The sequence below is a fragment of the Meriones unguiculatus genome, chromosome 18, assembly GCF_030254825.1.
Source record: "Meriones unguiculatus strain TT.TT164.6M chromosome 18, Bangor_MerUng_6.1, whole genome shotgun sequence".
Lineage (NCBI taxonomy): Eukaryota > Metazoa > Chordata > Mammalia > Rodentia > Muridae > Meriones > Meriones unguiculatus.
In genome coordinates, this window is record NC_083365.1 from 31095427 (window position 1) to 31120351 (window position 24925).

Here is a 24925-nt window from a genome sequence, read left to right on the forward strand (position 1 = left end):
CTAGGATCAGAAGGAAGGAAAAGAAGACCTCTCCTATCAGTGGACTTGGGGAGGGGCATGCATGCAGAAGGTGGAGGAAGGGGGGATTAGGAGGGGAGGAGGAAGGGAACCACGAGGGGGAGGAGATACAAAGTGAATAAAGTATAATTAATAAAGAATAAACACACACACACAAAAGAACCAGCTTTACTATAGGCTAAGCAAAGGGAATGCCATTTTACCTCAACTCCCCTTATAAAGAAGTCTTTTAGCCCATAACTTGCCTTATCCTCTTTGGGAAATAACACTGCCAGATTCTCTATACTATAGCCTTCTCTATTGGCAGCTTCATTTTCTGTGATTTTTATTTACCTCCAGCAAACTGAACCTTGAAAATATTAAATGAAAAATACACAGTAATAAATTATTCATAGGTTTTAGATTCTGTTCCATTGTATACTGCCAGGCATGTGAATCATCTTTTTGCATATCTATACAGAAGCCTTCAGGCAACAGCTCTGTATTCCTAGTTTCTTAGAATTTATGGCCTAGTGACTGTTGCCTGTTAGCTTATTCAATTTTACAATGCCTTCTTAGCCACCTCCCTTCATCTAGACACACCTTCTCACATCCTCTCCACAAGTGGGTGAGTGAGGAAGTCCACATTCACATATGATTTGCCCTTTGTTTTATTTCTTCCCATTCTGTCTTTGGCTACTATTTTCAGTCTCTTATATATAAAACAGGGCTTATGTAGCACAGTCTGCTGTTCTAGGTGGTCCTTGCAACCTATCTCCCATGAGAGGACAGCTGTTATTTCTATAGTATTTATGCTTTTGCCAGATGTTGAATTTCACTAATTTGTGGTCAAAGTGTTGTGCAAATGGAAAGAAGCAACAGTAAATGAAATTTCATTAAATCTGAATTTTATTAAAATCGATCAATTCTTACAGTTCTGAAAATTACATTATATAACATGGAATAACTTTCCATCCTTTACCGAGCTTTGTATCAGGCAACAGCTGTTTAAAAAATGTGCTTAATGATTTATGGAACTTCACAAAACAACTTAAGATGAAATTCATTACATGAAGTAACTCATTACTGGACCCATGGCACATTTTGAAAGACATGAAAGACATGACAGCCTTCAACTGAAGAACCTTGCTCACTACCAGAGCTCTGTGTTTTATAACTTCCCTGTTCTGGTAACTTTTGATAAGAGGAAACAAACTTGTTATACTTTAACTTATGCACTAACTTCTTACATTTCACAGTACTAGTGAGTTCGGCAAAAGTGTAAAATGGCTTTCTTGGGTATCTAGAAACACTTAAAATCCAAAATGAAATTGGAGTACAAAGAAATCAGAGGGAAGAGAGAAAAAATATGGACTATTGGAATACAGTTGAAGATCCGAGGTCAATAGATCACTAGACTATACAGTATTGTGACATAGTCTGGAGAAATCACAGTACCTAATGCCAACAATAACTTCCATTTTAGCACTATCATTAGTATGATTAATGTTTCTATTTTTTCTATTAAGGTAACATATTTGTTTGATAATGGAGGGACAGTCTTCTTTGCTATTTTCATGGCAATATGGGGTAAGTATTTTTTTTCGTTATTCATTTTCCAACTCTGACTTTCTAACAATATGTCTGTGTCACATGCACACACACACACACAGAGACATACTCACACATACACGTGCAAGTGCCACTTATACCATGTTTGATTCAATAATAAAATCTCTAAAATGTCACTGGCTTTGTTTACCCTCTTCATTCGCTCATCCCTTGGGAATTTGACTCTTACTTAATCCTCTAATCTGTGAGCCGTAGACTGCCAAAGACAGGTATTGATCAAAAACAAACTAAAGTACACTAAAATAAAAAATTAAGTCTCTTGTGTTATTACTTGTACAAGTGGTGAGGAGTTTGCTTCATGATACTGCTTGTGGTTTTGCCCTGTGCTTTATGCCTTTAGAAGGCTGGACTGTTTCACATATGACTGAACAAAAATGTGTAATGTACTAATTTTTTTTTTCTAGCCAGCAAGTTAAAATCATACTAAGTATGCGCAACTTTATTCTTTAGCCTTTTCCTCGTGTTTCTCATTGAGAATACAAGGTGCCTAATTAACTGAAACCTGATGTGTACTCATGCAAGCTGGAATTGCTTAAAACTTTAAGGACTTTCAGGGAAGCTATCACTTTCCTGGCTAGAGTCAGTTTTCTCCTGTGGCCCTGCTGAATGCACTCATTGTCAACTTGCCAGCCGAAGGGACTGACCATGTGTGCTGTTGTAGAAAAGTGAAATGCGTTAGGAGACAAGACTTACATTCTTATTGCCTTAATTTCTTAGGACCAGGAACTCTACCCTATCATATTTCTGGCTTTGAAACAAATGAAAAAATTATCATCCGAATTACGTCCACCAAAAATGCTTGGTTTGTTTTGTGGTCCTAAATTAATTATAGACAAGAGGAATGAAGAGTTAACTCTGGTTTCTCGTTTAAAAACGAAATATTTAAAGAAAATGAAGTTTTGATCCCCAATTTTCATGTTAAGAACAATTATTGTTAAGTTTTCAATCAGTGTTGCCATGGTGATGTGTATTAATTTTACCTCATTCCCCAAAGGTTTCCTTAAAAAAATAAACCAAAATACAAATTATGGTTCTATAACACATGCCTCAGCCCAGCTGAGGATTGTAAGAAAAGAAAGCTTGTAGGTGATGGGTCCACTCTGTCTCTGCTGCATGCCTCCAGCTTTTGCAGCCCTCCCAGTGCAAACAGCACAGCAGTGGTCTTGCAAAGTCTCTTGAAATATGAATTTCTCGAAAGGCCGAAATGGAGACGAACCCTTGCCCTCTGCAGCCGTTACTCTCCTAGTTTTATATGGAAGTGCGAAGCGGAGGTATATCGTCCATAGGAATGCCATCATGCCCACCTTCTCCACCTTCTGTCATAGATGGGTCACTCACAGCGGAGTTGTAGTGACTAGAATTTCCAAAATTGACATCATAAGGTTCTGGTGTATTGTCTAACCGCAGAACTGAAAGAAAAAATAGTAAAATCAACAGAATTGGTTTTTCTGACGATAGTCTAAGCGATGAGCGCTCAGCCACCCGATTACATTATCAGACTTCAGGAAGTTTTCCAGCTGATGAGCAGGTACTTATTCTGTGTGGGATTTCAGACACTGCTTTTGAAATTTTAGATGGGCAGATTTTTAAATATTGCATTTATTTCTGTAAATAAGAGAACAGAGGTATTTCTAACATTCTAAATTGGACATAAAATTAAGAAAATAAGAAAGGCATCTGGCAGCTCAGTCACCAAGTGTGTACCCTAGTAAGGGGTACAAACAGGTGCTGTCTCTGACATGAACTCAGTGGCTAACTCTTTGATCACCCCTGAGTGGGGGTGAGGACAGCCTTACCAGGCCACAGAGGAAACAATGCAGCCAGTCTTCATAAGACCTGATAGGCCAGGTTCATATGGAAGGGGAGGAGGATCTCCCCTGTCTGTGGACTGGGGGAGGAGCATGGGTGGAGAAGAGAGAGGGAGGGTGGGATTGAGAGGAAAAGAGGGAGGGAGCTACAGCTGGGATACAAAGTGAATAAACTATAATTAATAAAAATAAAATATATCTTAAAAGTAAAAAATAATAATAAAAGTAAATAAATAAATAGAAATAATAAAGCAAGGCATCTGAACAGAGTATACCAATATCTTATACACAAAAATACAAGCATAACTAATTGGTTTTAGATTTTTTTGTTTTCTATCTTCTGGTACAAAATTACTTTTTAAGTGAAGACAGTTAGCAAAACATTATTTATCTTAATACCTTGATAGTCAACCCCATTAAAATATAAAAGGAAGTAAGCAATTATGAAATTATGCCTCCTTCTGATAGATCCAAGTAATCACTCAATATATTTTGATAGATGATTTAGGAGATTTTGTTTCATTTTTAACAAAAGGAAATCAGTTTGAGTATATATATTTTTTTTTCAGAGAAAACCTAGGTATATATTAGTCATCTTAAGTTGCTGTAAAAAGGGACTAATTACTAATTAGATTAGTGGCTTAATTACTTCTGTAAATATCATGTTGCCTGCTTATTCATTAAGCCATCTGCTTACAAACTAGCTTTCCCGGAACACTTTGAAGAAGCATCTCAAAGCTCTATTGAAGAGATCAAAAAGGTCTTGTGATTGATTGAATTGCTCCTCTAAGAATGAATCACAACTACTTTTATTGTAAAATAAAAAAACTGAAAGGAGAAATGTTTATATTATGTACATAAAACAAGCTTCTTATTTAAAAAAAATCATATTTTTCAAAGTGATGCCTCTTTAACTTTGAAAACCATTACTTTTTAATATAGATTAGTAGAAACCCATAAACAGGATTTTCCTGAATTTATAGTTCATGGATTTGATTTTGAATATGTATAATACATCAATGATGAGCTGAACTCAGAATACAGTAGGACTTCACCAGTGCACTCATTAGAGCCAGGTAACTATTTGTTATGAGGGAAGAAATCCTTGTGCATCCAAGAAAACAGGTCTTCTCCTCCTAGAGCATAAAAGAGAGGAGTCAAGCATCGGAAGTGATTTCACTTATCTTGTGTTTGAATAAAAGATATCAAATTACCTACTTTATTTAGCACATATATTTCTATTACTTGAAGATATTATTGTTGCCCTCTTAATCATATATATATATATATGTGTGTGTGTGTGAGAGAGAGAGAGAGAGAGAGAGAGAGTGTGTATTTGTGTGTGTGTAGAGTGCTTATATGTATTTACGTGTCTACATGTATACATGTGTAGACTGGGAAGCTGAAGTCAGAAATCTTCCTCAAAGGCTCTTCACCTTATACATTGAGACACGATCTCTCAGTTGAACTCAGATCTCACCAAGGTCGCTAGTCACCTTGTTTAGGGGACCCACATCCTTACCTGACAAGTGCTGACATTACAGGCTGAATTACCAGATGTCTACATGGGTTGTAGGGGTGTAAACTCTGGTTGTTATGCTTAGGTAACAAGTGTGTTCATTGACCTGTCTCTAGAGCCACGGTTAGCTTGAAATATATTATATAAGTAGGAAAGTTCTGAAATAAGCCATGTCTTTTATCTGTGCACAAATGAAGGTTTCAGATATGGTGTTTCAGAGCAACATTCCTGTTTTTTTATTAGGAGTATTAATTTGGATTTTTAGGGAAAATAATAAAAACATAAAAAGATAAAACAAAAGCTAACACAAAACAAAGACAAACTTAGACAAAAAACTTAGACAAAACAAAGAAAAGAAAAAGAACCCAAGATAAAGCACAACAATTAGAGACACACCTGTTTGCATGCTCAAGAATGCCATTAAAACACTGAACTAGAAGCCATAAAATATATACAAGGGACTTGGTGCAGACCCATGCAGGCCCTGTGAGTTCATACGACCTCTGATCACAGAGACTTGTTTTCTTGGTGTCCTCTATCCTCTCTGGCTTAAAATCTTCATCCTCTTTCATGAGGTTCCCTGAGCTCTGAGGGAAGAATTTGATAGAAACACCCCACTTTGGGCTGAGCGTTCCAACACCTCTCACTCTCTGCAAAATGTCTGGCTGGGAGTCTCTATTTGTTCCCATCTACTGCAAGAAGATGCTTCTATGATAATGGCTGAGCAAGGCACTGATCATATTTGTTTTCCTGGGTCTAGGAGACCTCACTCAGGCTGATTTTTTTTTCCTTATTTCTCTTATCTGCACATTTCAGACCACATTTTTAGAACTTCATATCACTATCTCTAAATGTTTTACATATATTTGGATTCTGGAAACACTATTTAAACCCAGTTTTGATACAAAGAGCAAAAATTTCAAGTGGTTTTTAAATGTCACACATAGGTAATGATTTTTTTTTCTTCTAGTGAGGACTCCCCAACTTTCTCCTAGCTAGTGCTTTGCCACTTAACTAAAACAACTGTGTGCCAGTAGTGGTCTGCAAGCAGATTTTACCTGGTTCATTTCTGTCATCATAAAGTCTCCGATGGGAAAACGAGTCTGTTTTCCGTTGTCCACACAATAAGTAGCCAACAAGGCTAAGCAGTGAAGCACCCAAAATAGCTCCTAAAATGGCTCCAAACACTATTCTTGTATTATTATTCTCTAGAAAAAAACAAAAACAAAAGTTACAACTGAAGAATAGAAAAATGATTATTCATAAAACAGAATTATAGATGCAGAAAAAAGACAAAATACAAAAGATTTGTTTTTTAAATTAGATACTGGTGACAGTTTGTCTCGATGTGTATAGCCAGTATATGTGATACAGTGGTAAAAATAATTCATTGTAGATTGTAGATCTAGATTTTACTTTCTTTGATTTTCTTCCAAGTCTGATTTATAATTGTCTTATTACTTATTATCACCAAAAGTGCTGAAACACTATATTTTATAGATGATCCAATTTCAGTAATTAATACTGTATTTATTAACCTTTTTATAAACCCTGAATCTATGAAGAAATTTAAAGTTGAAATGAAGTTTAACTTTGTGTAATATTTATAGATATATCAATATATATGTATATATATACACACACTATATATATGTATATATACATATACACACAAACACACACATAACAAACAGTAAAAAAATAAGTGAGTAATAGATAATACATCCACAACCTGCCAAGAAGACACTGGAAGGGAAAGCAATCTACCTTGGTATCATCTACTTACAAACCTAGCAAATGAAACAAACAAAAAAAAGTAAAATGTTCACAATGTGCACCTCAGCTCAATATTGAAAAACTGCAAAATGGCACTGTATTATGACCTTTAGTGGACTACTTTACTGAAAATCAAGTAACTGTTAAAGTGTTGCTGCCATTGAACACAAAGTACTAGATACCAACGCATGTTTGAATATCTTGAGAAGCTCACTGCTTAGGTAGACAAAGCTTTTCTTGGGCTTTCTATGGCTATATACCCAATTCTACTCCTAATAAAATTAACTCATTTAGAATACAAAAGTTATTATTATAAAGAGAAGCAAAGTTAGCAATTTTTATAAAAGAGGTATGGTATGGGTCAGTGCTAAGTATTCACGACCTTTTTTTCTTTTAGTTTAAAGAGAAAAAGAATATGTTTTAAATATTCCTTCTATTGGAATACAAGAGTATACATGAATTATGGAATATGTAAAAATTATAAGAAAACTGAAATAGATGTGCACACATATTGCTATCAGGTTGTTTTTAAAAGTTTATATTTTAGAGCTTAAAATATTTCCCATATGTTGACAACAGGTTATAAAGGCCAATTTACATGTGTTTATATATTATAATTAATTTAGCCTCTAAGAAAGTGCATCAGAAGACATTGATTCTTAAAATATTAGGTTTTTATTAAAAACAATTCAGGCATACAAACATATAGTTACCTGAACGAAATGAGGTTTAATGAGTGCATTAATAGCCTTTGATATCTTTCCTAATTTTATGTTTGACATAATGCTTAAAAGAATTTCATAAATGTTTACATAATAACATGATCAGAAAAATTATAATTATATTATTCTCATAAGATATTAAAGTAAAAGTTAAGGATCTGTTGCTTCTAGGTAAGCTAGTCTAGGTGATTTTTGGAATGTCACTGTTCTGTCATTGTCCAGTCATTATAAGGAGTCTGATAATCTCTAAAAGCACTCATTTTGTTCAGTGTTTCAAAGCTCACATGCATATATTTTAAAGCTCATTTGTATAGTATTCCTGTAAGCACCTGAAAGTTCAGATTGTCCTTAAAGTATCAATGGGAATTGTTATCTGGTGCCTCAGGCAGCATTTTCACTTACAGGCATCATCTTTTGTTCCACTGCTTTCTCATGCTCCACCCTTCTAATACCTAGTATGTGTTTAATTAAGTCCTAAAACAATCACTTCAATACTCTTCACAGTAAGGATGACCCGTACCACTGCACTCCTCTAGAACAGCACTCTTTAGAATTAATGTATATCACTTCTCTACATTGCATTACGTAATCAAAAACTTAAGTTCATTTATACATACCTTTTGAGGGGTCTGATGTGTTGGGGGAAAGTTTTGAATTGTTTGTGAATTTTAAGGTAGGCTGTAAAGTTGTTTGTTCTTCATATGGGGTGAAACCAGCAAAGTTGTCATTTTCTGTGGCAAGCCATCCAGTGGGTTCTACTGTCAAAGGGGTCACAGTTGTGGTCATCAGAGGTGGAGGAAAGATGCTGACTGTACTGGAAATATTGTCAGGAGTGCTCATGGTGTCGTTGTCCAAAGACCAAGTGAAGTTTTTTGATAATGTTGAATGTATAGAGTTGGATTGTGCTGAGGCCTGTAAAGGATTTCCATCTGCTGTTGATGAGTTCAAAGGCAACTTGGACACAAAACCATGAACCAAGGGAGGGATAGAATATGTGGAGGTGGATCTTGGCCCCTCAGTAGAGCTAGATGTTGGCCAGATACTGGTGGAATTTATTGTTTCATAGGCTGTGGATAGCTCCATAAGAGAAGTGTCTGTCATCACAGGATTGGAGGTATTGCTTTCATTCTCTGAAGTTATATTTCTGCTTGTTTCAAAATGGATGGATTTGTTTCCCATTGTTTTTAAATCTTCTATAGTATGCTGTGTCATATTTCTTCTTGGAGTTTGTTTCTCGGTCCTCCCAAATGGTAATGAAATGAACAGACTTGAAAGCAAGGCAATTTTGGCAAAGGTCAGCATGGTAGGCTTCTCTGGTATTGGTTTTAATATGGAGAATCTGAAAGAAAGTAGGAGTTATTTGAATTATTAGTAGCATTCTGAGTTTTTTCTATGGATCTTCATCATTAAAGAGAAAAACTAGAAACATAGTGTTGATATTTCTTATTTTTAAAAGTTGCTTTTGTTGGATTGTGGATTTAAACCAGTATCACTAAGTTCTATTTTCTATATAATCATAGGAAAATGCCAAGGAACAACCTTGTCAAGTTAGATACTGCTATTTCATAGATCACTGAGCTTGGAACAACTTGAAAAAAATATATATATATGTTAATATTTATGCATATACATAGGCTCCTAAATAATTTTTAAATTTAAATATAGGACATGCAGAGCTGTGTGGTGTCTGCAAACTATGAAATGCACGCTCTTTACTGAGATGTTATTTTGAATGCTGGTTGTGAAAATAACTACAATGATCAGATACTTAATGTGCTATTGTCAGATCTATTAAGGAAGTCTTTCCAAAGGCCCCTTGAATATACTTTATTCATATTTACTTTTAATTCATTGAAGTTGAAATAACAGCTATGTTATAACAAATGAAGAATGAAGTCGAAGGTATATATCAAAATTTTACCTATGTAGATTGGGGCACAGTGAGGTAATAGAACTGTGGCAGTACCCTCACTATTCCAAATATACCATTCTACTTGAGTGGTCCCTAACTCTTAAGTAGGGGATAAGGGAAAAATGAGAGCAGGTATATGTTAAAATTCTGGTTTCTGTCACAAATACCCTATAGAATCATCATCGTTATAAATTGTGAATACATTATTATCAAGGTAACCAAACTGTTTTACAATATTGTTTTAAAACTAAATCAAGTAATATATGAAGAAACTTTCAGAACAGTAAGTGGCATAAAATAAGCACTTAATCCACAACAACCACCATTTGGTATCAATTAACTATCACAATATTTCTGCAGTGCAGCGTTTCTCAACCTTAGTCATAATCTCTCTGAGAGTCAAATGACTCCATCATAGGGGTTTCCTAAAACCATTGGAAAACACTTACATTTACATCATGAGTCATAACAGTAGCAAAACCACAGTTATGAAGTAGCAATAAAAACAATTTTATGGTTGGGGTCACTACAACATGAGGAACTGTATTAAAGGGTCACAGCATTAGGAAGCTGAGAACCTCTGCCACAGTGTCTTAGGGATTACAAAGTTTGCAATGTCCTTGCATTTGATGCAGAGATATCTTGAGACAAGAGGAGTTTGTGTAATGTTGTTCATGTAGGTGAAGAAACTGAGGTTCAGAGTGGCTAGTAATCTAAATTAATAAGCAGGGAATCCAAACAAGATGCTAAACAACACATTTAACTGAGTTTTCATATTAAAAAAAATGTTAGCCTGGAGCTGAAACTATTGCTTAATTGCTAGAATGCTTGCTTAGCCTGCAATAAGCCTGTATTCCATCCCAGCATTGCAGAGAGCAGACAAGCTGGTGCATGCCTGTGTTCCCAGCATGAGGGAGGAGTATGAGGGAGTAGCACCATCAGAAGCTCAAAGTAATTCTCAGCTACATAGTTCGAGGCCAGCCTGGAATACATAAGACCCCATGTACAAGCAATTTTTTCAGCAATAGAGTCTGAGAACTGATTTGATTCTACTCACATTGGGTCTTACTTTTCACTAAAAGATTCCAACTTGACTCAGGGAACAGAGCAAATTGAACATTTTAAGGTTCTATGTTGCCTAAAATTTTTTAGATTTATTTTTTTAATTTTTAATTTATTATTTATGACAATTTATTGACTTTGTATCCCAGCTGTGGCCTCCTCCCTCCTCTCCTCCCAATCCCTCCCTCCCTGCCTCCCTCCCTCTCTCCCTGTCTCCCTCCCTCTTTTCCTCCCATGCCCCTCTCCAAGTCCACTGATAGCTGAGGTCCTCTTCCCCTTCCATCTGACCCTACCCTATCTCATCAGGACTGGCTGCATTGTCTTCCTCTGTGGCCTGGTAAGGCTACTCCCCTCTAAGGGGGCGGTGATCAAAGAGCCAGCCACTGAGTTCATGTCAGAGACAGTCCCTGTTCCCCTTACTAGGGTATGTACTTCAAGGCTGAGTCTGTGCGCTACATCTAAGCAGGGGTTTTAGATCCTCTCCATGTATGGTCCTTGGTTGGGGTAACAGTCTCTGAAGGGCCCTCAGGGCCCAGGTTTTTTTTTTTTTTTTTTTCTTTCTTGGTCTCTTTTTGGAGCTCCTGAGCCCTCCAGTTCTTTCTATCTCCCCCTTCTTTCATAAAATTGAATGTATTTGGCCCAAAGTTTAGCTATGAGTCTCAGCCTCTGCTTCGATATTTTGATCACTAGAATTTTTCAGAGGTCCTATGTGGTAGGCTCCTGTCCTGTTCTCTGTCTTCTGCTTCTGATGTCTATTGCATTTGCCATTCTGAAAGAGGATTGTGTATGTTCCCTAGGGTCTTCCTTGTTGTTTAGCTTCTTTAGGAGTATAGATTTTAGTATGTTTATTCTATTATATGTCTAATAACCACTTATGAGTGAGTATATACCACTATACCACGTGTGACTTTCTGCTTCTGGGTTACCTCACTCAAGATCATCTTTTCTAGTTCCCACCATTTGCGTGCAAATTTCATGATTTCCTTGTTTTTAATAGCTAAGTAGTATTCCATTGTGTAAATGTACACTAATTTTTGTATCCATTCCTCCATTGAGGAACATCTAGTTTTTGTCCAGATTCTGTCTATTACAAATAGAGCTGTTACGAACATGGTTGAGCAAATGTCCTTGTTGTATAGTTGAACATATTTCAGAGATATTCCTAAGAGTGGTATAGCTGGATCTTGAGGTAGCTTTCTGAGAAATCGCCAGATTGATTTCCAAAATGGTTGTACAAGTTTACATTCCCACCAGAAATGGAGGAGGGTTCCCCTTAAGGGTTTGCCTGAATGCATGTCTGTGTACCACATGTGTACCTAGAACCTGTGGATGTCAGACGAGGGCATCAGGTTTGCTGGAACAGCCAGTTGTAAGCTGTCCTGTGGTGCTGGAATTAAACCCGGGTTCTCTAGAAAAGCAGCCAATGCTTTTTAAACACTGAGCCATTGCTTCAGACTCTTGCCTGCAGATTTTCAAGGACTTTCCTGAATTTCACAAATACTGTCAACATTGCTGATTTTTTTTAAAATTAGGATATAGAGAGCCTCCACACCCTTCTGATTATAATTTCATTTTAGTTCCCACGCTTGCTTTCTATTCAAGGATCTGTCACAAGTTAAGCACATCTGTATTATATTCCGATATACTGTATTCATAAAAACTTTTAGGAATCAGCCCATGGTTTTGTGTTCCAAAGGTTTCACTGGGAGCTACAGTTTTCATCCCTGCTATAATCATTTAAGAAAAGTCTTCTTAAAATATTCATAGGTGCATTGCTTATGAGTGTCTGGCTGTAATCCATCAGTAACAGATTGAACAACAAATTCTGGCCTGTTTGCATGGTAAAAACTAGCACCTTAAGATTTTATGCAACAATGTGAGTACCATCATCATAATGCGGAGCCTAAAAATCCTGGCATATTGTGTAATCCCACATATATGAAGTTCAGAACAGGCACAACCCTCTGTTAGAAGACCAGAGACTGTGGGAGGACATGTGGGAAGAGGGCATTGTTCATTTAAAGGGTTCTCATGTGCTCGTCATACTCTCTTTCCAGACAGGAATCACTGAAGTGTTTATAATTGTGGTAATTTTGCTTCCTTATATTTTATTTCCTTTTGGGTGATAAGAGTTTTAAGTCCTAAAATTGTTAACATAATCATAAAATTGTGTGGCTAATTATATATTTGCTATATTAGAGTCTTTGGACATTTTTACATCGAATCCTTTAAAAGCCATCAGACATAACAATATTGGTAACTGCATCTACAAATAATTAAGTGGAGGCATAAGGAGTGTCAACAATGCATTCAAGGACTCATATTAGTTAATCACATTTAGTAATAGAATAAATCTTGTCATACTTGACTTAACGCTAATGTGTGGGGCTGTCACTCAATAACTGGAAGGAAGTGGATTTCCAAGAATATGAAAACCCGCAGCTGATTAAAGTCTTTTTTGTAGTGAAGCTCAAATACTTACATACTACTTAATCCCACCCTGCTACCCTTCTATATACTTCAAATGCTTCTAAAATATTTAGAATACCTAATACAATGTAACTTTAGATATATCGTTGGAATTCTAGACAGTTTAAGAAATAATGACATGAAAACACCTGCCCATGTTCGGTACAGGACTTTCTTCTGGCCCGTATCGACTTGCCTTTGGTTTAATGCATGGACACACAGCCCGTGGACAAACAGGTCCAACTGTACTCTGTAAAGCAACTGCAAAGGAGCATTCAACTTACTACTTCCTGTCTTTGTAGAGCCCTTCCCATCATCCTTTTGTTTTAAATGCAGCTTTTAAACTGAAGGGTTTAAGCCATTCTAAAAGACACTGCAAACACTCATCTATCTACCTTAAGTATTTCTCAAACGCGATGACTATACTCTTATCTTAACATCAAGAACTCCAACACCTTTTTGCCTGATGTCTTGTAGGATCCACATAAAGCGAAAGATTATTCCTTGGGCCGATAGCTGATCAATATCCCCTCAGTTAGTACCTTGTATAGTCAGTAAATTTAAAATGCAGGTTAGCTTGTTATAGAAATGTGTACCTTTCAGAGTTATTTTTCCCCAGTGAAATCTGTACAATTCGTGGAATATATGGTTGTCTCTCTTTATAACTGATACCTGTGTTCTACTTAAGGCATTTTACTTGTTCACTCTTTTTATCATTTTTTTTGCCACTTGGTTTACATTCTTTCTAGTTAAGCATTTTTGCTTATTTTCTTGTCCTAAAAATTTGGTCATCAGAGACAGGGAAAAAGCCCTCAGTGGTTCTACTTTTCTTTCAGTGTTACCAGAGGAATGTAGCCTTAAGTTCTCAACCCCCTCTTGTAATTAGAATCCTCATATCTCCAGCCATCAAAGTGAGCTTTATTGTGCCAGGTTCACCTTGCCTGTAACGTTGAACCACCGAAGACATCTCTCATTCCTTCACCTTACTTTCGAGTGTAACCTGAAAACCTAGGGTATCAATAGCCCAAATAAGCCAAAGCGCTGTTGCTACCTATAACTTATCTCCTTTAAAAGGTTTAAAGCGAAGGAAAACAGGAGTAGATATTATGTCTGGATACAAGGTACGGTTAATTAAAAATTAATACAAATGTGGCTATAACATTGCAAAGAGTGAGTAGCATATAATTCCAAATTTGCGTTGGATAAATTTGCTTCTCCTCCCTGGCATTAAGGTAAGAATGTAATGTGTTTTTGTCAGGTATGTCTCATCTTAAAGGAATGGAAGAAACCTAAAATTTAAGCCATCGGGTTTCTGACCTTTTGCAAAAGCAAAGACAATGTGATTCAGGTTAAGCTGGACCCTGCTGAATTCAACAGTGTACACTATAAACAGTAAAAGCTAAAGATGAGGATAATATAAACCTCCCGAAAACAGTTGATCAAATTCTCATTCTTTTTCTCCTTTTGTTTTTTGAGCCTCTCCCCATGTCTAGGTCCAAGCATTTGAATAATGTTGTATACCTCTGTAATATACTAAGCTGCAATTAATTGTGCTGAGTTATGAATGGCACGCTTGAGTTTACCCAAGTTCATCTACCAGCCAGATAGCTTGTATAGTGGAAAGAAGTGATAAATTGAGAAAAAGATGAAATGTTTAGAGAGAGAAAACAAAACAAAACAAAATAAAACAAAGATAACTTAAGTAACATATTTTATCCTCTGTTTTTGCCTCTTCTTCCAGGTGGGTAGAAGTATTCTTAGAGAGTTAACATCTAAATAAATTTAGGAAATGTAACAGAAACAGACTTATAATCATCACAAACACGAAAAACTAAGGATAAGATTGTCATGCTTCAGAACAAGATTCTGAGCCAATCTGTAATATCTTAAGTACAGATTCTAAACATCTAGAATTGATTTTTTTTTACTGCTTTTTAAAAATTTAACAACACTTCAGGGAGTGAATTTTGGCTTCTGAATAATTTTCTAATAGGGAGAATAAACATTGTTTACATCCTTTCTGTGGTGTTAGCACTGACAGGTGGCTTCCCATGGCTAGACCTCCACGGAGAGCTTGGAAATAGCAGGAGAGGACACAAATATATTAATAACATGATGTGGTTCATATCCACGGAGGCGAACCTGCCTGATGTACTTCATTTTGAGTGCTCTTGATTGTACAATGTCATTACTCTGTGGAACCTCCCCCTTGTAACTGATCACACTATTTCTACCAAACTTTAAGAATAAGGAGGCACCGTGGCTGGGTCTGGCTGCAAACTCATGCAAGAGAAAATTTTTAACTGATAGCATCAGTTCAGGTATATGGGAGAACTCATATGATGTTGTGTCCCTGTGGTGAACACCTGGGAAGTACACATCGCTTTGCCCAATTGCTTTTGACTGTTTCTTGTCACAAACCTTAATTTTCCAATGTACATGGGTTTATTTATTTGTTTAGGTTTATCATTAAAATAGCTTAATCAGCCACGTAGATATTACCCCAGACAGAACTTGAATATTCTAGTCTTATTCTGAGCAGCCTTTGCAATCTTGGTCAGTATTGAGCACCTCCTCTAGAGCCACATTAATGGGACTATAAGAAATTATGTTATAGAACTCTTTTATTATATAAAGGCTTGAAAGGATGAGAAGTCAAAAGTTCTATTTCCATGCAAGAACATTCTTTCTGTTGTTTAATATTTGTTTGATAAAGAAATAGAAAGTGATATTTTTTCCTTGAGAGAAATTCCCCAGTTTTTTAAATTTATTATTAGTCTATTAAAAGATTTGGATATACATACTTCTAGAAAAAAATAGAGAATGACATCCTCCCTGTTAATATGGGAGGTCCTGTCACGAATGTGAAAAATAGGTGGATGACTACCAAGCTTAAAAAGAATGTGTCTCCAGAAGAAATGGTCTGGATCCAAATTCCCAAGCATGAGGTGTTAGACTTTTCTCACATTTCACTGTGATAGAAACAGCCTACGTGAATCAAAGAGAAAGTAGGTCAACAGGAAATCATCCTTTTTTTATTGTTGTTAAAGGCTCAGAGGGCTGCAAGCTGACTTTCACAAACCCTATCTAAATCCTCATTCCACAGACGGCTCTCCTGTGACTGACTTAGCCTTCTAAATTTTCTGGGAATGTGTAGTTAGCATGCTAGATAAAATAATGAAAGATATAGTTTTCAACTTTTAGTTAAAAACACCACTGAAAAGGATGTATTGTAATCCATTGCAGGTAAAGATAACTTTTCCAAAAAAAAATTATGCTTAAAAAAAGAAGCGTTAAGCCTAAATGCATAATTTAAAGCTATTCCATTTGTGTTTCTGCCATCAGTTCCACTTTAAACACGTCGACAGCTTCACTAAGACCTGACTTTAGGAAACCCTGTATTTGAGACAAACATTTAAAATAATTTTTTCATTAACCTCTTCTGCCAGTTTAGTTAGTGAGCAACTTTGGCAGAACTTGCTAAAGTTAACTCATTTAACACTACAAATGTCTACTTAGAGAGTAATTAAGTAAGGAAACAATGGGCTGTTTATACCAAAGAGTCTCTGAAGCTACTTGAGTGACTGTTCTGTCAAAGCTTGAGGCCAATGGGAAGAAAGAGAGAGAATCACAGACACACACACACACACAGAGAGAGAAAAACTCAAGGATCACACTTACCTTCAGAACTAACAGGTGTTTACCGACGGGAAATAAAATATCAGAGTTGGCTGGGCTGGAATGAGTCCTCAGTGCATAAAAGAGCAGGTGGCTTAAGTGTGACAGTGTGGCACTGAGCAGGACGCAGGCAGATGTTAAAGAAACAAAATTGGGAGGGGCTGGCTGGCGGGCGGGCGGGTGGTACCTGGCTTGTGTAATAGAGCAGCCAAGAACCTGACTGACCTGCCTCTCAGCTGTAAGCAATAGGATATCTCCTCACTCAGGCCTGAAAAAGCCCAACCCTCTAGTTTTCATAGGTTGCATTGACTGATTTTGAGATAGGCTGGTTCTCTGTAGCAGTAGCAAAGGGGAGTTGTTTATTTCTTGCGCGGGAGAGGGGGGGTAGCACCTTCTGGTGTATTAAGAACTCTAGAAACATGCTGGGTAACTCTCTGCAGGTTAGAAAACCCCAGTGAGTCATTCTCCACCTCTAGTTCTGTATGCTAGCCTAAGGCTATTCAAACTCATAAACAAATCCTTAAGTCTTTCTCAGCAGTGGCCCTCTGTGACCTTAAACCTAAATGTGAAAAATCCATACAGGTAGTATTGAGGGATTCACCTGAGGAGCACTGAAACTAGTGTTACAGGAAGTCACACTTACACAAAGTCAGTGGGTGTTTGTTGGGGTTCTTGAAAACTCTGTACAGGTTTACTTTAGAACCTCCAGGAGCCAGGCACTGAAGCACATGCCTGGAATCCCAGCACTCAGGGAGGCCGAGGCAGCCAGATCTCTGTGATTTCTTGGCTGGCCTGGTCTACAAAGTGAGTCCAGGACAGCCAAGGCTACACAGAGAAATCCTGTCTCAAAAAACCAAAGGAAAAAAAAAAGAAAATGAAGGAAGGAAGGAAGGAAGGAAGGAAGGGAGGGAGGGAGGGAGGGAGGGAGGGAGGGAGGGAGGGAGGGAGAAAGAAAGAGAAAGAAAGAGAGAAAGAAAGAAAGAAAGAAAGAAAGAAAGAAAGAAAGAAAGAAAGAAAGAAAGAAAGAAAGAAAGAAGAACTTCAGTACTAAGGTGGGGTTCTTGCTAATGATCCAAACTTTAGAGTCCCTAGGGCCTATGTGAGAATGACCTAGGAGACTTCTTGTTTCGAGCAGTTTTCATCCTGTTTTCTATTTGTTTTTACTCTCAAAGTAGAAGGTGGAAGATTTCTGGAGTGCCTGGATCGTACTTAATTAGATGCTTGAGTTAATAGCAAATTCTCATGCTTCCTTTTGCCTCCCTCCATGTCTTATCAAAGGGAGAAGTGTGAAAGTAAAACATTCTTCAGTATTTGGGGACTGGTGTAGGTCCCTCACGCTCAAAATACCCAAGGTTTACAAAGAGTTTGTGCAAAGAGTTAGATTTCCAAATGCTAATGGGGTAAATGGAACTTCATCTAATAGACACACACAAGCTAGTAAATTGGTTTCAGGAAAGAATGGGGTAATTCTATAGTTTTAAATTTTCTGCAGCCCAAAAGCTACCCGAGAGTTTGGTTAAAAATTAAACTCCTAAAAAGTATTCACTCAAAGGATATTTAAGCTATGTATACATTGGCATGAAGAAAAACAAGTTAAATTCAAATACTGGCTGCTGAGCAATAGCTAAATAGACTTTAATTGGTTATCTTCAAATTATCAAGTTATTGGGAAAAGAATTTGCTGAGGATGGGAATATTCTTTGTCTGAATATTGTCTGAACTCAGAGAACTGAGTTTGAACTAAGCCTGGGTAATACAGTATCCCTAGACATTCTCCTAAGCATATGTAGAAATACCATTATTCCTTTTTCACTTCACAGTAGTAATTAAAGCTGATGACAGACAGGAGCATTGCAAAGCACTTAGGCTCCAACTTTCTCCTTTCATTGCCCAGAGTGTGGAAACTATTCTGACACTTTCCTGAAGAAAGTGTATTCTGAGAGCTCAGAACGTTTACATTGCATTCCTATACCCATAACCAACTGAAAGCAAACCCCTGCAGCTCCTGACCATGCTTAAGTCTGTTCTAGCTGCGAGCACCCTCTAGATCCACGTGCATATACAGTAATACATCCTCGCATGCAGACATAAGTGACAGCTAAGGAAAGTTGTAAGGTTGATAAGCCACTAGAATTAACTAAGTAATATGCTTCCTGTTGATCGTTGGCATTTTTTATTCAAACCATAATCGACAGAAGTAATATCACTGTGACAGAATCTGTTCCATTACTGTTCAGATCCTCAGTAGGTTAGTTGTAAAGAGTTAAATAGAGTTGATGGTGAAACAAACCCACTTCATTGTAATGGAAGCAATAGAGAGTCATTGATTACTAAGCCACTAAAGAGCAAAGTACTCAGTGGTAATCTGGTGAGATATATTAAATCTGTGTTACATAGTTAATGTTGGAAATATAGTTATTCTGAATATTACATTTGAGAGTATATTTTGCTTTTATTAAATATATGACAAATTCTATTCAGATTGTTTTAAAATAAGATATGAATGACAACAAGAGTGTAAGTGGAAGTTATATATTTTTATTTTATTTAAAGAAATAATACAACATAATTAATAAATATTATAATATAAATACATATTAATTTTCTAAGAGAAGAGGAGAATGAAAATAGATTTAAAGTTAAGCTAATAAACTTTAGATAGAAAATAAGGATTTATTAAATTCATATTATTCAGGGGAAACAAGGTCTAAAAAAGTATTACAGAAAATGATCCCCAATTATGCTTTTAGGTGTTCATGTTTTCAAAACCAGCTTATTGGGCATTTTTTCTCTGGTATAGGCCTGATATAAGTTGCCCACTGTATCTATTTATCTCCAAATTCTTCAAACAAAAATTAGAAAATGTTGTAGGCTGCTGCTTAAGAAATAATGTCTTTCTTGGTGTTCCCTCCATTAACAAGGTCCTACTCGGCATATGTTAGCAGAATAACTTTCCAGTATATACAGCCCCATTGCCTTCTCATTCAGCATAAAACTTCCCAGGCTCATTCTGGCAGGGTTCTCAGTTCTCATAGTCAGGGAGGCAGCTGTATGCGTGGTAAGGCAAGTTTGGCCACTGAGTCATAGTTCCTTTACTGAGTCTTGAATTTACAGCTTACTCATTTCATAACTGTAGCTAGTCACATTTCTAAGGCTGCTTTCTCATTTGTAAAACTGGGAAAGTAACTCCTACTCCTACCTCTTAGATGCCTGTGGGGAATCAATGAATTTAATGTAGGAAAAAAAGAGATCAAGTAGACCCAGCTATTAATAAAGGTGATTATGATTTTTTTTGGAGATGTTAGAACTTAAAGTTTAGAATTAACAGGAATAGAAGTTAAAATGAAGCCAACCAAGGGTTCAAACACGTGTATTGAATTATTCTGAATTTATGTATATCTCTTGGCAGAGGAATTGGTCAATAATATTCATTGAATAAAAATTGGGTAAACTCTTGACTTGAAATTGGTTCCATTTTTCTGTAGAGAGGCTTCTTATTATACCTTTTGTAAAACTAGAGGCTTCCATTTTTAGCATATCTTTTCACTTTCTTTACATTTTCTATATAGCATTTATTGATGTACATAGCATTTTACATCTTATTTTGTGTGGTTTTTAAAATATGTTACTACACTAAAAAATTAACTCAGGAAAGCAGGTATTTATGTCTATTTCAATGGTTTTTCTTTGAGCTTGGATAGGGTCATTGTGAAAGGGCGGACCCAGAGAAAATGCTCAATAAAGCTATCAATTAAGAATAATTGAGTGAGTCGATACACAAATAAACAGCACATTTAACATCAGAGATAATTAAAACCAAGTGAATACATAAAACATCTTCAAATTCACTGCATCCTACCTGGAATACTTTTCTTGTTGACTTATTCAGACCTGAAACCTGATACTTCACTTTTCATTTAAATTCATTCTTTGCTTGGATCCAGTGTCACAAACAGGCAATCCCAGTACTTCCAGGCTGAGACAAGTAGAGCAGGTTCAAGGTCATCCTCAGTTATTTACAAGTTCAAGGCAAGCCTAGACATGAGACCATTCTCCAACAAAGGAAGACATTCCTTGGGCATATCTGTATTTGCATATAGATCATTGTGCTCTTTCTTATAGTAGTTAATCAGGAAAGAATGAACAGTCACAGAAATCAACCTTAGTAAGGGATGTATCAGTCTGCTGTTCTGAGAAGGTAGAAGGTGAGCCCAAATGTAGCAAAGGAGACAGGTGTGATTGGAAGAATACTTTCTTTGATTGTTTCATATTTAATATTAAGATGAACAGCAACAGCAATGTTTTTAACAATATGACAGAAGTATAGTGATGGATATTAAAGGGTAAAGAAAGGGTATTATAACATGGTAGCCAGTGATCACCACTCACAATTAGTGGCCATTAGCTTAAGTCGGTCAGTATAAAGCTATCTTTTCTCTGGTACCATTAATGTGCATAAATACGAATAGATGTGGAAAAAAAAAGAAGGAGGAGGAAGAAGAGGAACAAGAACAAGAAGATGAAGGAGGAAAGAAGAAAAGAGAGAGGGGATAGAGAGAAAAAGAGAAAGAAATATATGGCAAAGGGGAAGAAAGTATAGTAAACCTGTGAGAGGAGCAATAAGTAAAAATCCAAATCAAGAAATTGTTAAGGGCTGGAAGTCACCACCCAGCTTCGCCATCAAACGCCTCAGATCTACCAGTAACTCAGTCTCCAAGACACTCTTTTGGCCTTCACAGATACTTGTAAATACATGGCACACACACATTAAATAAATAATAATTTAATAAGTAAGTAAAGTAGAATATATCGTAAAAAAAACAAATTCTTGAAATTCATAAAAAATAAATTCATTTGGTGAATATAATGATTAAAGATTACATGAGTTTGCTATCACTGAGCGAAAGTATGTTCTGATAGCACATTATGAGGAACATAAAACAGCTTGGACATTTCAAATGAAAGAAAACAAAAAGCCAGGGCACTGGAACTAGCACCTTTGTGTATTATAATTTATAAGAGCTATTTTGGGAGACTGGTTTATCAGACTTAATATAATTCAGCCAAGAGTTAAAAAGCCTCCAGAGATGTGAATGAGTGTCTCCAGGGAACAGAAGACTCTAGTACTGATAAGCAGGGGGAAGGATGAATTGATAAGGAACCGGTGAATATTTGAAATAGATAAAATAGTCCTAGGTCACAATGAGGAGTTAAAAAAAAAAATCAACAGGTCATCTTCATTTATTTTTGATGTTGGAGACATCACATGAGAGAATTGCATGGAAAGTGAGAATTCAGGGGCTTACCAGATGACAATTAGAGCAAGAATGTGAGGAGGCAGAAATCACTTAGAGCACAGCAAGAGTGCATTAAGAAGAACTGAGAAAGAATCTGAAAAGCAATCTTCGTTACTCTGGAAGAATGGACATTGAAGAGTTGAAAAGTGGTTTGAAAACTTGGGGCTTTTGAAGTAATTCACAGGAGTAGGGTTAAAGGGGGCAATGATATTTGCCCTAACACACAAGTTGTAACTGGACACGGAACTCCTCTCTCACGGTGCTCAGCATGCAGGACACCTGGCCTGGCTCCAGAGAGACTCGAGATAAGAATGCCGACAGCATTCCTCAGGGTACTCTGCTACCTGAGCACAGTTTGAAATAGTTGGGCAACATATGAAGGTCCCCATGTAGCACATATGTGTGCCTTCCTAAGCACAAACTAATCATATTCTGAGTCAATACTATCACCGTCTGTTTTCAGAAACACTCAGGGCCGCTCCGCCGTTCAGCATGGGAAGAAAGTCGAGATTATGGGCTATGTCTACATGACATAGCCTTTAGCCACGGTAAAATATGGGGGAAAAAAAAATGGACAGATCAAGTATTATATGAAAAACTGAATGTTTTCTTAAATTTTAGATCATGAAGTAGACAATATGAAAAATAGGTATGGGTTGGAAACCAAAGTCCTTAGCTACAAATTCTCTTATGTGTAACAACTAACAGTTTAAAAATGAATTAAAATTTATTGTACCCTTCTAGTCCATTAAACAGAATTACACCACTGGCAAGCTGCTTTTAAGGTTAATTTTCCAGAAAGCCTTGTGAAGTCTATTTTTATTTTAAGTTAAAAACGGGAAATTTACTATTTATTAATTTATCAAGGTCATACATTTAGAAACAAATGCAGGCATTGTTTGTTTGTTTGTTTGTTTTTGTTTTTGACAAAGGGTTTCTCTGTGTAGTACTCGCTGTCCTGGAACTCACTTTATGGACCAAGCTGGCCTTGAATTCATAGAGTTTTGCCTGCCTCTCCCTCCCAAGTGCTAACTGATATTAAAGGTGTGTACCACCATAGCACAGTAGGAGTACAGGCGTATTTTAAATCTGGAAGACTCTTATTTAACCTAAGCTCTTTGTTCAGTGCACTTCCATTTGTAGGTTTTCTAAAAATAAGCATTTCATCAAGAAGACATTTTGTTTGTTATGAAAATTAAGCTAATAATTTTTATAATCTCTGTCATTTTTTGTAGGTTTCTCAGTATGTTCTCAGGTACTATTACATCCAGGCCCAGATAAAAGCCTAAAGTTTTAAAAAGTAAATGTTTAGGATGCTAACACCTGGCAATCAGGAAGGATGAAGAATTCAATCCTTGGGCAATTTTCTGGGGGCCAAAGCTATTCGAGATATTAACCATAGACAGAGATGGAAAGCACGGCTTATTTCAATGTCTCTTTTCCCTCTATAAGTTAACAGCTTCTGTGATCAGTTCTCTGAGCATCTTTAAGACAAAAGTCTTAAATACACTGCTGAAGAAAACCACTTGGGGGATCATAATGCTGTTAATGGGACAGTGATGACTGGGTAAGCTTCTGCATAAGTTTAATTTGGCACAAACCCCTGTATAAGGTTTCCGCAGTTAGAAAAACAAAGACCTGATTCAGTTATATCTGCTTGGTATTGATTTGTATTAAAACCTGTAAGTGGCCCTCCTCCTTCAGGCCCCTGCTTCCTGGAGCAACAGGCAAATGTCACTGTGCCCAGCTACAGTCCCCGTGTCTTTATGCAGCGAAATGTTCATTAGGTGTAACTTCTTATTCCTCCGTGAATTTTCCTAGGAGGAAAAAGCAGTTAATGATTTCAGAAACTTGTGAAAATTCCCAGAACTTAGCAAGAGTGACTATTTTACCATCTTCTCTCTTACGGAATGTTAAAGAAAGAAAAAAAAATATGGGAGTGGGTGGAAGAGCCATGTGGATGTAAGGAGAAAGTTAGAGAGAGCTTGAAATAAGACCAAGCAAGTCTAGACTTGTTCCAGGTATGAGGTAAGTAGCACTGAGGTCAGACCTTCAAATCTTCCCCTTCACACACATTCTTTTTTTTCATGCACAGACTTTGCAGAGCAGAAGCCATCTCTAGGCCATCATTGCATTCCTGTAAGATGTTAGCTAAAAAAAAAAAAAAAAAAAAAAAAAAAAAAAAAGACAGGAATGCACCTAAGGCTGGGAATTTAAAGTGTTCTGTGCTCATGGCCTCCTCCCTCCCCCTTAACCTGCTCTACAGGTCTCTAATTGTACCCTGTGTGTGTGGTGGTGGTGCAACATTGTATGGGGAAAACACATTATGCTTGAGGGTGTTACCAAAAATAAATCCTAGGAATAAAGAAAGGTCTTCAGTCGCATTTGGGTGAGGTCCAAACTGGCAGTCGGCAACCTGGCAGGCTGCGGCTCTGAATCACCGGGTTTCTGATGTGCTTTCCATGAGAGAGTTCCAAGGCTTTATCTGCCTTGGTGGCCATAATACCTAGAATTTCATTTTGTTCTCCAGGTGAACATGTCTGTATTCACCATGATTTGCTCTTGGACTTCATCCTTTTTCTCCTCCCTTTCGAAAAGTCAGGTCTCCTTAGAATTGTAATAAGGTGGTTTGCAGAATGTTTTAAGTAATACTTGTTTTTCCAAATATAATAGAACTTGATACCTGATGCCATGAAGCAGGCAGGGAAAGAGGGTGTGTCTGGTCAATTACAGATTTCAGCCCCCTATCTCAGTAAGATTTCATGGAGCATAATGTTAAAGGCTGGAATAGTGAAAATGGCATAAGGGAGGGTAACAGCCAGACCTCTGACTGCTATCCAATAACTAAAATCAATTTAACAAGCCTTTATAGTTCATTTAGTGCAAGAAACAGTAAAAGTCCCAACAAGGTCAGGGGCTGAAGAAATACCTTAGTAAGAGTGTGTGCTGCACATGGGTTAGGGTGTGGTTCAGATCCAAGCAGTTATGTAAAAAGCTGGGTTTGGTCATGCTTATATCTGTAACTTTAGTGCTATGTGTTGATGCAGGGGTTG

General features: G+C 36.9%; 2 protein-coding genes across 3 annotated transcripts in view; one reads left to right on the forward strand and one right to left on the reverse strand.

Annotated features, from left to right (window-relative positions):
• Ano3 (anoctamin 3) overlaps nucleotides 1-24925 on the forward strand; it is a 261999-nt gene that overhangs the window by 190893 nt on the left and 46181 nt on the right. For both annotated transcript variants that reach the window (XM_060371385.1, XM_060371386.1), the window contains one exon: nucleotides 1527-1587. In XM_060371385.1, the coding sequence (XP_060227368.1) occupies nucleotides 1527-1587 (61 nt within the window). The remainder of the gene's footprint in view (nucleotides 1-1526; nucleotides 1588-24925) is intronic.
• Muc15 (mucin 15, cell surface associated) lies at nucleotides 943-16725 on the reverse strand. Its single transcript, XM_021627666.2, has 4 exons — nucleotides 16579-16725; nucleotides 8072-8793; nucleotides 6015-6164; nucleotides 943-3038 (listed from the first exon to the last, which is right to left on the reverse strand). Exons 2-4 carry the CDS (start codon nucleotides 8754-8756, stop codon nucleotides 2878-2880), a joined length of 996 nt encoding a protein of 331 aa, XP_021483341.1. The 5' UTR covers nucleotides 8757-8793; nucleotides 16579-16725; the 3' UTR covers nucleotides 943-2877.

Bases quoted from the DNA above. Each gene is read 5' to 3' on its own strand.
- Muc15 (XM_021627666.2), bottom strand. From the start codon at position 8,756: ATGCTGACCTTTGCCAAAATTGCCTTGCTTTCAAGTCTGTTCATTTCA. The intron at 6,165-8,071 runs GTATGTATAAAT...GTTTTTTTCTAG, and splicing joins CACATCAGACCCCTCAAAAG to AGAATAATAATACAAGAATA. The intron at 3,039-6,014 runs GTAAAATCTGCT...TTTTTCTTTCAG, and splicing joins TGATGACAGAAATGAACCAG to TTCTGCGGTTAGACAATACA.